This window comes from Seriola lalandi, unplaced genomic scaffold (genome assembly GCF_002814215.2).
Source record: "Seriola lalandi dorsalis isolate HSWRI2012SDOR001 ecotype SW California unplaced genomic scaffold, Sedor1 jcf7180002055008, whole genome shotgun sequence".
Classification (NCBI taxonomy): domain Eukaryota; kingdom Metazoa; phylum Chordata; class Actinopteri; order Carangiformes; family Carangidae; genus Seriola; species Seriola lalandi.
The window spans coordinates 2,524,479-2,536,599 of NW_019525551.1; the positions used below are offsets into that span (position 1 = coordinate 2,524,479).

General features: G+C 36.1%; 1 protein-coding gene across 1 annotated transcript; it reads right to left on the reverse strand.

Moving 5' to 3' along the window:
• Positions 1-8,344: 8,344 nt before the first annotated feature.
• Positions 8,345-9,179, reverse strand: LOC111647724 (C-C motif chemokine 4-like). The gene is made up of 3 exons (XM_023397370.2): positions 8,929-9,179; positions 8,717-8,843; positions 8,345-8,564 (listed from the first exon to the last, which is right to left on the reverse strand). Exons 1-3 carry the CDS (start codon positions 8,987-8,989, stop codon positions 8,456-8,458), a joined length of 297 nt encoding a protein of 98 aa, XP_023253138.1. The 5' UTR covers positions 8,990-9,179; the 3' UTR covers positions 8,345-8,455.
• Positions 9,180-12,121: the final 2,942 nt, after the last annotated feature.

The following is a 12,121-nucleotide window of genomic DNA, read 5'->3' on the forward strand; positions in this document are numbered from 1 at the left end:
TTTCCCGCTTCAAGTGTGTAAGGCTAGTAGCGCATCAAAAAATGTACGGAAGAAAAAAAATGGCAGCGGTAACACTAAAAATAAAGAAGGCATTTTGCAAAATAGGAAATAACAGACAAAGTCAAGTTATAAAATAAACGGTGGCCTCAAAGTATTCAGTCCCATTCATTTTTGATTTTAAATGGATAAAATTGCCATTTCTGGCCGTCGCTCTAAACTCACTAATCCATACAGCCATACAAATCAAAGTGATTCATTTACAAATGCATGCAGAATATTTGCTGTTGCTTCACACTGTGGTCAAGTGTCTCCTGTTTCCTTTAGTTATCCTGGAAACTACTGCACATAGTTTAGACAGACACACACCTGTGTATATAAGGTCCCACAATTCACACTGCAGATCAGGACAAAAACCAAACCATGAAGTCCATGGAGCTCTCTGTCGACCTCTGTCATAAACCATTCTAGCAGGTCAGGCCCTCCCTCAGGAAACACTGCTTGGGGCAGTTGATGTGTGTTTGACATCAACTACCCCAAGCAGTGTTCTCCTGCCTGGGAGTTTCTCCAGAACGCTGTCTACATGATAAAAGGACCTGAAACCAGTGAAGTTTTTCCAAACTGCACTGGCAAATTGCATATTTGAATAATGCTCTAAAAGTTACTGATTTTTCTGTTTGTCAGAAAATTGTGTGTTAAAATAAATACATATTCTTATAAAACGTCTCTCACATTTTGGTTTTATTGATTTTAAAATACTTTTAATGGAATAAATTATATAATTTTAACTGATAAGTAGAACCACTCATTTTTAACCTCATCTGTGTATTCTGTATGCCTTGTTTTATACACAAAAAAACATGACTTTTCTTTTATTTGGGGTTCAAATGGTGCACAGTGATTATTCCAAACTTCTTTACCAGTGACATGATTGACTGATGTCATTGGAACCACAGAACACCAACTAGAACAAATTTTTGAAAATAAGGCATACTGAATAATACACAGACCTAGTTGGGGAAATTTTAGAGTTGTCCTTCTGTTTCAAAAAAACAACCCAACACTATTCAATATAACCCAACTGCTGGATTGAATAAGGACAAAACCCTTTTTTGGGTTATTGCAACCCAACAGGTTGGGTTAATTTTTTTGACCCAAATCTTGGGTTGAATATTCAACCCAAGATTTGGGTCGCACTAACTACAATGTTGGGTTAACTCTGACCCAACTCTTGGGTTGTGTAAATAGCCGCTTCCTCGACCCAGTAGTTGGGTTATACCAACTACAATGTTGGGTCGTTTTTAACCTAAATATTGGGTTTCTATTATCCATGAATGTTCAACAAAGTCAACCACACTGTTATTATTGTAACCGTGGCAACCCAAATCATCATAAACCTTGACCTTTATTATAGTAACCATAGCAGCGAAGGTAGGTACGCCACTCTCAGTGCAGTCTGGGTTTATTACGATAATATGACAACTGAGGTCCAGTACGCGTCTTATGGAGTTACCATGCCGAACGCCAGCTCACACAGTCAGTCAGTGTGTGTACTAGTCCCACAGGTGTTCACCTGGGTTGAGACCTGGTGACTGTGAAGGTGACAACGTATGATTCACATCATTTTCATCCTCATCAGACCATCAGTGGCCCCTCATGCACAGTAGATACATTATCATCCTGGTTCTCCACTCATTCCTGTTACCCCTCACTGAGATAAATAGCCCCTCACTCACAGTTCCATTTACCCTGCTCTGCTTATTCACTTAAACCAGTGCTTTCAGGGGTTTAGCAGTAGCTTCATGGTTTTAAGGCATCAGAATGTATCTCATGTTAAAAAAAAATTGTAATAAAAAACTTAAGCCTAGCTTCTTGCTAAAAAAGAAATATGTACCCAGAAAACCTCTTTATTGATGGTAAGAAAATGCCTCATATTAATTACATAATATAGTAATTATAATGTAGTTAGTGATACTGATTCTGAGGGCTACTGTCCCTGAAGAAAAAAATGTGACGATTCCCCCATCCCTTCCACAAAGGTCTGAGGTTGGGGGGAGCTACAGATCAGCAGGCCTCTAGTAAGGTACTTGGACTATTGCTTAACAGCACTTCCGTCAGCAGAGTGTGCTGAAATTGTGCGGAGCAGGCTACACTGCCCGATCATAAGATCTAAAATGCAACATGAAACGCACAAGTTTACATTTACTGTCAGGGAGGCGCATCAAGGAAGTCTGTTTTATCAAGTGAAACTTTAATGATTAAAAGTCAGGCAAAGCAAGGCTCTATGGGATTAATCATTAAATGGTTAACACTCACAGTTGCATGAAAATGACACAGCACTAGTCAACTGATGTAATTATGTAGGTTGTCAATGTCAGGCGGAGCTCTATCATGGCTGGAGGTGGAGTTGGTGGAGCTCTTCATCGATAGTGAGGATCTTCACTGGTTCTTGGAGACGTGCTGCTTGTTGAAAGCTGTCTTAGCCCAGTCCAGAGTCAGGCTCACACATATCGGTCCATTGGGAGTATCCACCCTGCAGTAAACACCACTCACAGAGTCAGTAATCACAGTTGGGTCCAGAAAAGTATTGATATCATATTCATATATTTTGCTATTAATAGAGTACATGTATAGAATTCCACAATGTATAACTTTGGTGACTTATTTTTTTTTTTATTTGTGAAAAAAACAGAAAGTGACATAGAAGACACTGTGACCATTAAACATAATAGGTGTGTGTGTGTGTGTGTGTGTGTGTATGTGTGTGTGTGTGTGTGTGTGTGCGCGTGTGTATGGGCACACGTGTGCGTCCGTGCTTACACATGATAGGATGTTCTAATGAGAGTTGATCATATACAATAATAATAATAATAATAATGATAATGATAATGATAATGATAACAATGATATATAATAATAGTAATAATGCGGTAATAGCGGCAATGTGATAAAAGTTTTTATAATGTAATAATGTTATATATTAACATAAGTACACCTACATACACAGACAGCATAATAATAGCAATAATAATTATATATGATGATAATTATATAATACAATAATAATGCAATAATGATAATGATAATCAGACAAGTGGGCTCCAGGCCAACTACGCAGCATCACGATCGGGTTTTTTTGGTAACTCCTAGTGAGAGCATTACAAAAACAAACACTTACACAAACGCCTTTGCAGAGCATCTGTTGTGAGTTTTGATGATGGAGAGAATGTGTGCCTTTGGTATTCTTCTAGGAAAGAGTTTAAAGCAGCATGATCCAGGTGACATTTCATTTAGTCCACGAGCTGTGAAAATAAATAAATAAATAAATAAATAAATTACAGGGCTCGTTTAGTCCTGAACACCTTGGAGCAGTAACTTCTATAGAAAACAAGTCAGGGTGCCACTGTGCCATGTTGGGAAGAATGAAGATAACACCCATAAGTCATCAGCAGTCAGCAAAAGCACAGTTTGTAATGAGTGTGTGATGGTAATTATTTTACTTATAACAGTGTCTAGACTTTTAGGCATAAATATTATACTGGGACCGTAGCAAAAAAAATAAAAAATAAAAAAAATAACTATTAATTTAATTTCAGACGTATGTCAGATTTGTTAATAATAATAATGTTCTAAATGACTTTACCTCTGCTGAAACAGTGGTATTAATATATAGATTTCACAAAAAAAAACGTTCAAAATCAAGGTGAAAACCCTTTCTACAGTCCGAAGTCATTTGAGGTTTAGTAGTAACTCTTGTTATGAACCTTTTGCGTGAGGTAAATAATATGATCAAATGAAATACTGGAACAACACATCACTAACAGTAACCCTCGTGTAGAAAAGTGAACACCGAATGACACTTCTTTCCAATTACATCCAGACACTAGACTATCAGACTTACGCATGGCAGTGCAGTGGTGAACAGCGAGCAGCAGCAGCAGGCCCACTGTAAAGCTGAGAGTCCTCATGATGTCTTCGATGTAGAACTGATGATGCTCCTCTGTCTCTTCTATCTGAAGTGAGCTGCTCTGATCACTGGTTGTCTTATAGTGTTGCTACCAAACAGGAAGTTTGAGGTGGGGTGATTAAATAACCCATGCCAAACTAACCAGTCAATATTCTTCAACTTCTATGCATTGTGTTTACGTTCAAGATAAGATGATTTCAAGTTACAAATGTCATGGCTAATTAGGGATAAAATATGATAGAAAATGCAATTCAAAAAAGAAAGGAAAAATTAACATGGATCTGGTAATGGGCTCTCTTGTCATTTCAGACCTGTCCTCATTTACCCATCACTCATTACTCCACTACCCCCAGCATAATGTATACTGTATATCAGAGGTCTCCAACTGTTTTACTCTTAGAGCTACATTTATTCACATGTCGTATCAAAACACTCAAACTGATCTCCAAAACCAATCAGATCAATAAGATCATTTAACAAGTCATCAGATATCAACATCGAAAACTCACATTTTGTACCAAAAATATGTGAAACTCACATCTGACAAAAATCTGAGTCATGATTCAGTCAGACCTGAAAACACAGACATGACAACACCACTGAAAATAAACCTCCATAAATCTGATTGGAAATCAGAGAAGAAGAAGCTCCTTGGTCAATGATCAGTTACGCAATATCTTGAGAACTCTTCAAGGGATTCCCTTCACATTTGGTACAAATGTTCTCTGGGCCTCAAGGATGAACTGATTAGATTTGGGTGGTCAAAGGTCAAAGGTCAAGGTCAGTGTGACTTCACAAAACACTTTCTATCCATCACTCAAGACTTCACACAGCAATTATGACAAAATTTCACACAAATGGTTCATATCTGACTCTGAATAAACAGGGATTTGACCCGGAATTAGTAGGAGAGGAGGAGGCAGGTGAAAAACGGTCAAAGAGGATATTCACATCTGATGCCAGAGACAGTCTTTACACAGGGTGTGAAACCCCCACCCCAACACAATATGCTCTGTTGCAGTGGTGTAGTATTTATTTTGTGACTAAATTAAATGGGTTATCATTTAAAACATTGCTTCTCTGTTTTGTGTGAAAAGTGGGTATTTGTTTTTTTGATTGTGATTGCTGCTTTACAAATTGACAAAATACACACTTGCCAAAAGTGTGTGCCATCACTTTTGGAATTTTTGTGTAAAGCCACACTGCATTTAACTAAACACATGTACGTTACAAATACACCTTTGAATCCTTGCATCATGTAAATGACTAAATGTTGTGTATTAGGTCATACTACATAAGCCTTGCTGTCTCTACACTAGATAAATGTATAGCAAACTAAGCTAATCTCAAATATAATCTAATATAGTCATTTACAAATTCATGCTATAAACCCTAAAAACTCAACAGTAAGACTTCACCACCACCTCATTAACTAGATCAGGGTTAGCAGTTGTTGTTGTTGTTGTTGTTGTTGGCCTGATATGTGCCGTTAGTGAAGCAACATACGCTACTGAAGCTGTTAAAGATAAAATTGCATGTTGCAGATCAGATCAGCAGCTGTTCTTGATGCTATCAGAGCAGATAGAGGTTTAGCTGATGCTGATGTAAGTTTGTTTCAAGCTGTGGTCATACACAGAGAGAAAATGTAGAGAAAAGAAAATATATCATGAGATCAAGAACATTTCACTGAGGAGCAGAGGCGCTCTGCTTTGCAAATATTATAAACCTCACTGATTATATCACAAGAAAACAGCTTCTGGTGTCATGCTCTGCAGAAGATTACTCCTGGAACTGCTGCAGATCTTTGAATATCTCTGATATACTGATAAAAATACCTTTATGCTATTTACACAACATATAATACATCAGAAATATGTCTTATGACACATATTTAAGATCAACAATACTCATACAGAATGTCATATTCAAAAGTACACCTTCATAAATGGCATGATATTCATATTATGACACTACTGCATTTGTACAATAAAAAGAGAGCACAACATACAAACTGAAACTTTTACATCAACAGCTTGTCCGTTGTCAGCACAGCCCCTCTCATCTTTCCTCATAGTGTATCAAAGGATGGGAAACTGATGTCTGTCATTTCTTTACAGAAAAGGTTATTCAAAGCGTGACTATAACTTTTGAAAGAAAACAAACTCCGCTCAAAATTGAAAGCTATAAGCAATAAAACACACCCCTTTTCATTTCAATATAAAATTTTACATTTACAGTCATTCTGTCCCATAGGCAAATGTAATATATATACATATATTGGAATTACATATATGAAATATATGTACATATAAAATAAAATAAAATATGTAAAAAAGTATATACAAAACCTATTAGAAATTGGAACAATTTCATATATTGCCATACTGTATATGTCAAGCCCATACAAATATATAGGTTTATGTATGTATGCTTATATTGTAGACATACATTACGCATATATGTATATATATATATATATATATATACATCCCAAAACCTGTCAATATATATTGATATTAACAGTAGGGTCCAAAAGTCTGAGACCACTTTCCCAGAATGGGAAGATAGACATTACAATGAATAAGAAAAACATAGCCTGTCTAAGTATATATACTTTTATATATATATATATATATATATATATGCATATATAAACTGAATATATATAGTTGATATACTGTATATGCTCACAACATACCATAAAAATGCATTGTAGGTATTTTCAATATATGTACATATACAAATTTTACTATGGCTATTTCATATATGTTTTAAACTTATATCTTCATATAGGCTATCCATGTAATAATAATATAGCTCCTTGTGAGAGACATATATGGCAATATTACTCTTGATATAGGGGCATATATGACATATATGGCTTGCTTTTAAGGAATACTCTGACAGGTCAAAATGTCTGCCGTCAAAGAGAGAACAGTTCAGTTTTTGTATATGACCAGCATGTGTCATTTGCTGTAGTTATACAGTGGATAATATGAGACTGTCGTCACAATAAAGAAAAGCTGTTCAAAATGACCTTCAAATGCCTGAAGTTTCCATTTTTCTGAGCAGCGACCTCTTGTGGTGGTGTGATAATGGCTGTCCTCTCTGAATGGCAACGGTCAAAGTAATGTGTCCTGATTAGAGAAAGTGCTGAGGTGGATGAATATGTGTACGAAGACCTGCAATTTATGTCTTTGCCTGTTAATGCCGGAAATCTGGACTGGTAATTCACTACAAACTTTACAGGAATCAAGTAGTTTCCTTTAATTCTGCTATGCACTCTGCGAGAAGAGCCTACTGTGATAACAGAGGGTGGCAGCAACCCAGGGATACTTTCTTAACTGTCAATTGATTGTTGACCCCTGGCCCCATCACTGACCCTTATCATTCATCTCCTGCAAAATGTGAGGAATTTGCCTGATTCTTTGCAAACTGTGTGTCCTCCACTAGAGCAGGAATTGTTAGAAATATTCACATTTATGATAATCAACCTAGTGAAAAAAGGTCAGTCGTGTCAAAATACAGACCTGGAGCAAATCCCCCACCTGTTTTCTCGACCCTATCCCCAGTGAACTTTTATATACTTTTAGATATTATTAATATATCCCTTGAAACTGGAATTTTGATTTTTGGATCACCTTGAGAACAGGTTTGGGCTCTCTGGGACTGGGTTAAAGTGGTTCCAGTTATACATCTCAGGGAGGAAGTTCTTTGTTGCAATTGGGGATCATGTGTCAGAAAAATATTAATTGCCTTTCGGTGTTGCTCAGGGAAGTTGTCTTGATCTTCTACTACCAGACTTTTAAATACATATAATTTTACACAAGCTTTTTTTAACTATGCTCCTGAAACCCTGCCAGTGAACCTTTTTAAACAACAGCTGAAAACCTATTTATTTAACTTGGCTTTTAATTAATTCTCTTATATTTTATTATTTTTATTGGTTTCTGTTTTAACATAACATATCATATTTTATCATCTTTTGTCTTTCTATTGTCTATTTCATTGTCCTTTAATCTGCCCTCATTTTATCATACTATCTGATTTTTTTTTTTTTATTGTAAAGCACTTTGTATGCTCTATAAATAAAATTATTATCATTATTGTTATCAATATTATTATCAATGTTGGTTCCTTTTGACCAGCAATATTTCTTTAACATTAATGTTTTTAGTTTTCTAAAGTAAACCACAACTTAACCACAAACCTTGAAATGACTTGACAGACTCCTTTTGGGTGTAATTAATTCCCATGGTCATTGACTAATCCATATCTGATCATTCGAAAAAGGTAGATTGGAAACCTGAGATATACAGTACATGGTTTAACTCTATTCATTGCATAGTGTACTCAGAAAACACACATAGCCACCAATAGTTCATTTTAACTATACACATTTTATTAAAATACAAAGACTTGGTATGTATGCCTTCAAGTCTGCAGAACCAGGCATTCATATAACAGTAAGTTTTATACAATGATACGTCCTCAGTGCTGCTGACTGCTGCTTTCATTGCCATGGAGCTGATTGTAGACATCTACAACCCACTGGAAAGTCTTGCTGTAGCAGATCTGTTTCCCTCTAAGAGTGTGGACTCTGTAAAACATACAGACAATGCAAAACATAACATACACCTTCTTTTGTTCTGTGGTCTTGTGATAAAGTTTAAAGGTCACAGGTTGTGCATTGTTCTATTCACTGTTTCAATTACAAGAAATAAACAGCAAAAGGACAAAGCCAAAACTTACATGAACGCCTGCATCGGACAGGAGCTGTGGCTCTCGGTTATGCCGGTTACAAACTTTAATGGTAAACTACGTGTATAAAAGTTGAAGCAGCAGTCCGCAGGTGCTGTGTTGTACTGCAGTGCTTTAGCTGTAAGGAAGGCAAATGGATAAAGTCAATGTGAAACAAGTCTCTGAGCAAACTCTGAAGATGATAAGGAACAGAGAGCACTCACGTAAGGCTTGGCAGACGGCGAGCAGCAGCAGCAGCCCCAGAGTCAAGCAAGAAGTCTTCATGATGGTATCAGTGAAAAGGTGTTGATGATGATCTTTGTCTTTTTTCTTCTTTGCTGTGATGGACGCTTAGCTCTGCAATCCAATATAAAGCCTGTCCAGTTTTTGTCATCTTTTCCTTTACCCACTAATCCTACCGCAAGACATTATAGCCAGCCCCCACTCTGTGCTTTCCACTGCTCTTAGAGAGGGGAAGTTACTGTAACAAGACAGTTCACACCATTTTTTTTTTTTAGATCTAATCTCTTGTGCCGCAGACAATGGAAGAACATGTGCAGCATTTATCTTTACATCTCACTTTTTATTAAGTGGGCGGAAAGTTCATAGTTTTCAACAACTACAAAGAACACGCAAAGAGAACAGAGACACATTTTATTTGGATAATACTCAGGTTCAATGAACATTTTGTCACCACTAGAACACATCAACTGATATGCCAGGGGCCTCAAGGTGGGTCTTGACCCTGAGGTCTTGTCTATAAGAGGATACATGCAGTGTCGAAGTCAAAGTCTTCATTATATAGTTTTAATGGCTGTAGTATTTTATACTCATAGATTAATGCATGAAATCACATTTACCCCCTAGCAATTCTAAGAAAGCATAGAAATGTTGTACAAAATGCAAGTGGCAGTAATGTGGGGTAAATAGTGGCCCAGCATCTTCATTTTGCACCGGCTCCCAAAGGCAGATTAATCCAGATGTGAATCCACCGACAAAAAGGAAAAAGGATCAGAGAAGCTAAACTACCAAAGTCAGTAGCTAACATATGTTAGCTTCCAATTTCTATAATCCTGGAGGACTGACCATACAGCAAGAGTGAGTGTCCAGGTGCTGATGGTGTTCATTTTAAAGGGTTGATTCACACAAAATAAAAAACAAACAAACAAACAACTACAAAATGTTTTGGTCTAATTAAAAATTTTTTAAATAAAAAATGCCTTTAATCAAACGACTACATGATTCTTGATAAAGATTAAAAAAAAATACCAGACACAAGTGTGGAGTGGAGCGGAGTTCCCCCACTTTTGCAAATCTGTGTTGCGCACACAAAGTGATGGAGATAGCAAAGTGAGACAAGATCTTATCACAGCTATTTTCAGACGTGTACACAAACCCAGGCTTGGCAATGTTTAGCAATGCAGCTGTGACCTATTTAGATCACTTTCGTGCAACCCATTCAATTTCCTCATGCTTACCGTCTGTAATTTATTTGCATAACTGTCAACAGGCTGCCACTTTAATGCAATGAGCTTTTTATAGCCTGTAACATACTTGATTTATATAACTTCCTTAATAAAGATGCTGTACAATTAAAGAAGCATGTATTACATGTGTTTCAGCTAAACTACTGATATGTCAGACTTTGACAAAATATTCAAGAAAAGTTTCACATTCAAAAAATTGGAATCCCCTCCTCATGGTTGTCTGCCTCCTCCACTCAGATCAGTTTCAGGTTATATCCCTGTTTATCCAGAGTCATAGAAAATATGAAGCACTTGTGGGAAATTCTGTCATAATTGCTTTGTGAAGTCTTGAGTAATGGCTAAAAAGTGTTTTGTGAGGAAAGAACAAACGAAAACAATATAGCTCTGACTCTGACTGTCGCGGCGGCATTAGAAAAGTGTGAAACTATTGACAGCTGGAAATAGTTCCTTCTTCCCAAGATGCATGAGACACTCAAACGATGTCATATACATGACATATGTATAAGGTATTTCACAGTACACCATGACATACTGTGGTCTAGCAGTGGATCTCACTGCCCCATACGCAAATGTAATATTTGTACATAATTTGAATTTCCTATATGACATAAATACTACATATAAAATGAAAATATATATGTAAAAAATCATATCATATATTGACATATATGTCTAGCTCATACAAATATCTATGTTTATGTGAACTTGTGAACACCACAATTTAGAATTTGCACTCATTGTTAAGGCGGCACCAGTCCTCAGGGAGGACAACAATTAATTATTTCATTGATTAATGTGATTAATCTCATATCAGAGGCCGTGACTTTCGATTCAATGGATCTCTAGTAAATTAATGAACAATAAATGCAACATTAATAATCATAAAGATGAAAATAATAATGAAATGAGCTGTGTGGTGAGTTGGCAATGGTGGGAAAGAATATGTTATGGCTATACACTATGGCTATATATTCCATATATATCATTAACATATAAGGTAGTAACATCTCATACATGTGAAATGAATCATATAGATATTTTTGATACACAAATTTTACTATGAGTATTTTATACATGTTATGAACCTATATATTCATATATCCAGAGGCTATATGTGATAATAATATAGGGACATATATGTCATAAATTAAATTTCTGTGTGGGCATGTAATTCAGCCTTCACTTACTAATATTAAAATTACATCTGACCTCTGCTACTGTCTTAATAAAGAGAAATCAAAGAAATAAACATACTGAAAACAAACAGTGTCCTTGTAAAATTGTGGGCACTGAACCCTGCTACAAACCTTTGTACATAATATAAATTGATTGTATCACCGTCAGAAACAGTTTCCATCAGCTGAATGTCAAGGGAGAGATGTTATCATAGAAGCGTGAACGACTGTGGGGCTAATTTTAACAAATTAACATCCTGTTTACTGTGGTTTCTGATTCTGACACATCGGAATAAGTATTGTTGGTCATGTATGTTTGTGCATGCAAGGAACATGACTCTGGTTTCCATTGGCCCTCAGTGTACTTATACATACAGCCCCAATAACAACGTTCAGGAAGATACACATGGATATACAGCGAAAACATGGACAACAAAACCGAATTAAGATAAATAAACATAAACACATGACTATTACATTAGATTAGATTAGATTAGATTAACTTTATTTATCCCACAACTGGGAAATTCATTTACCACAGCAGAAAATAAACATCTATAGAATAAAACATCTTTGGAAATATACAACAAAAATATACCAAATATACCCTAATGTATAATCAAGTAGGCTAAAGATAGATACATATATTTAAAAAAAAAAAAAAAAAAAAAGATAAATGCAGACCTGTAGTTCCAGCTTTGCCACATTGGTTCACCTCCTCACAGGCTTGACCACAGGCTTTGCAAATTTTATTT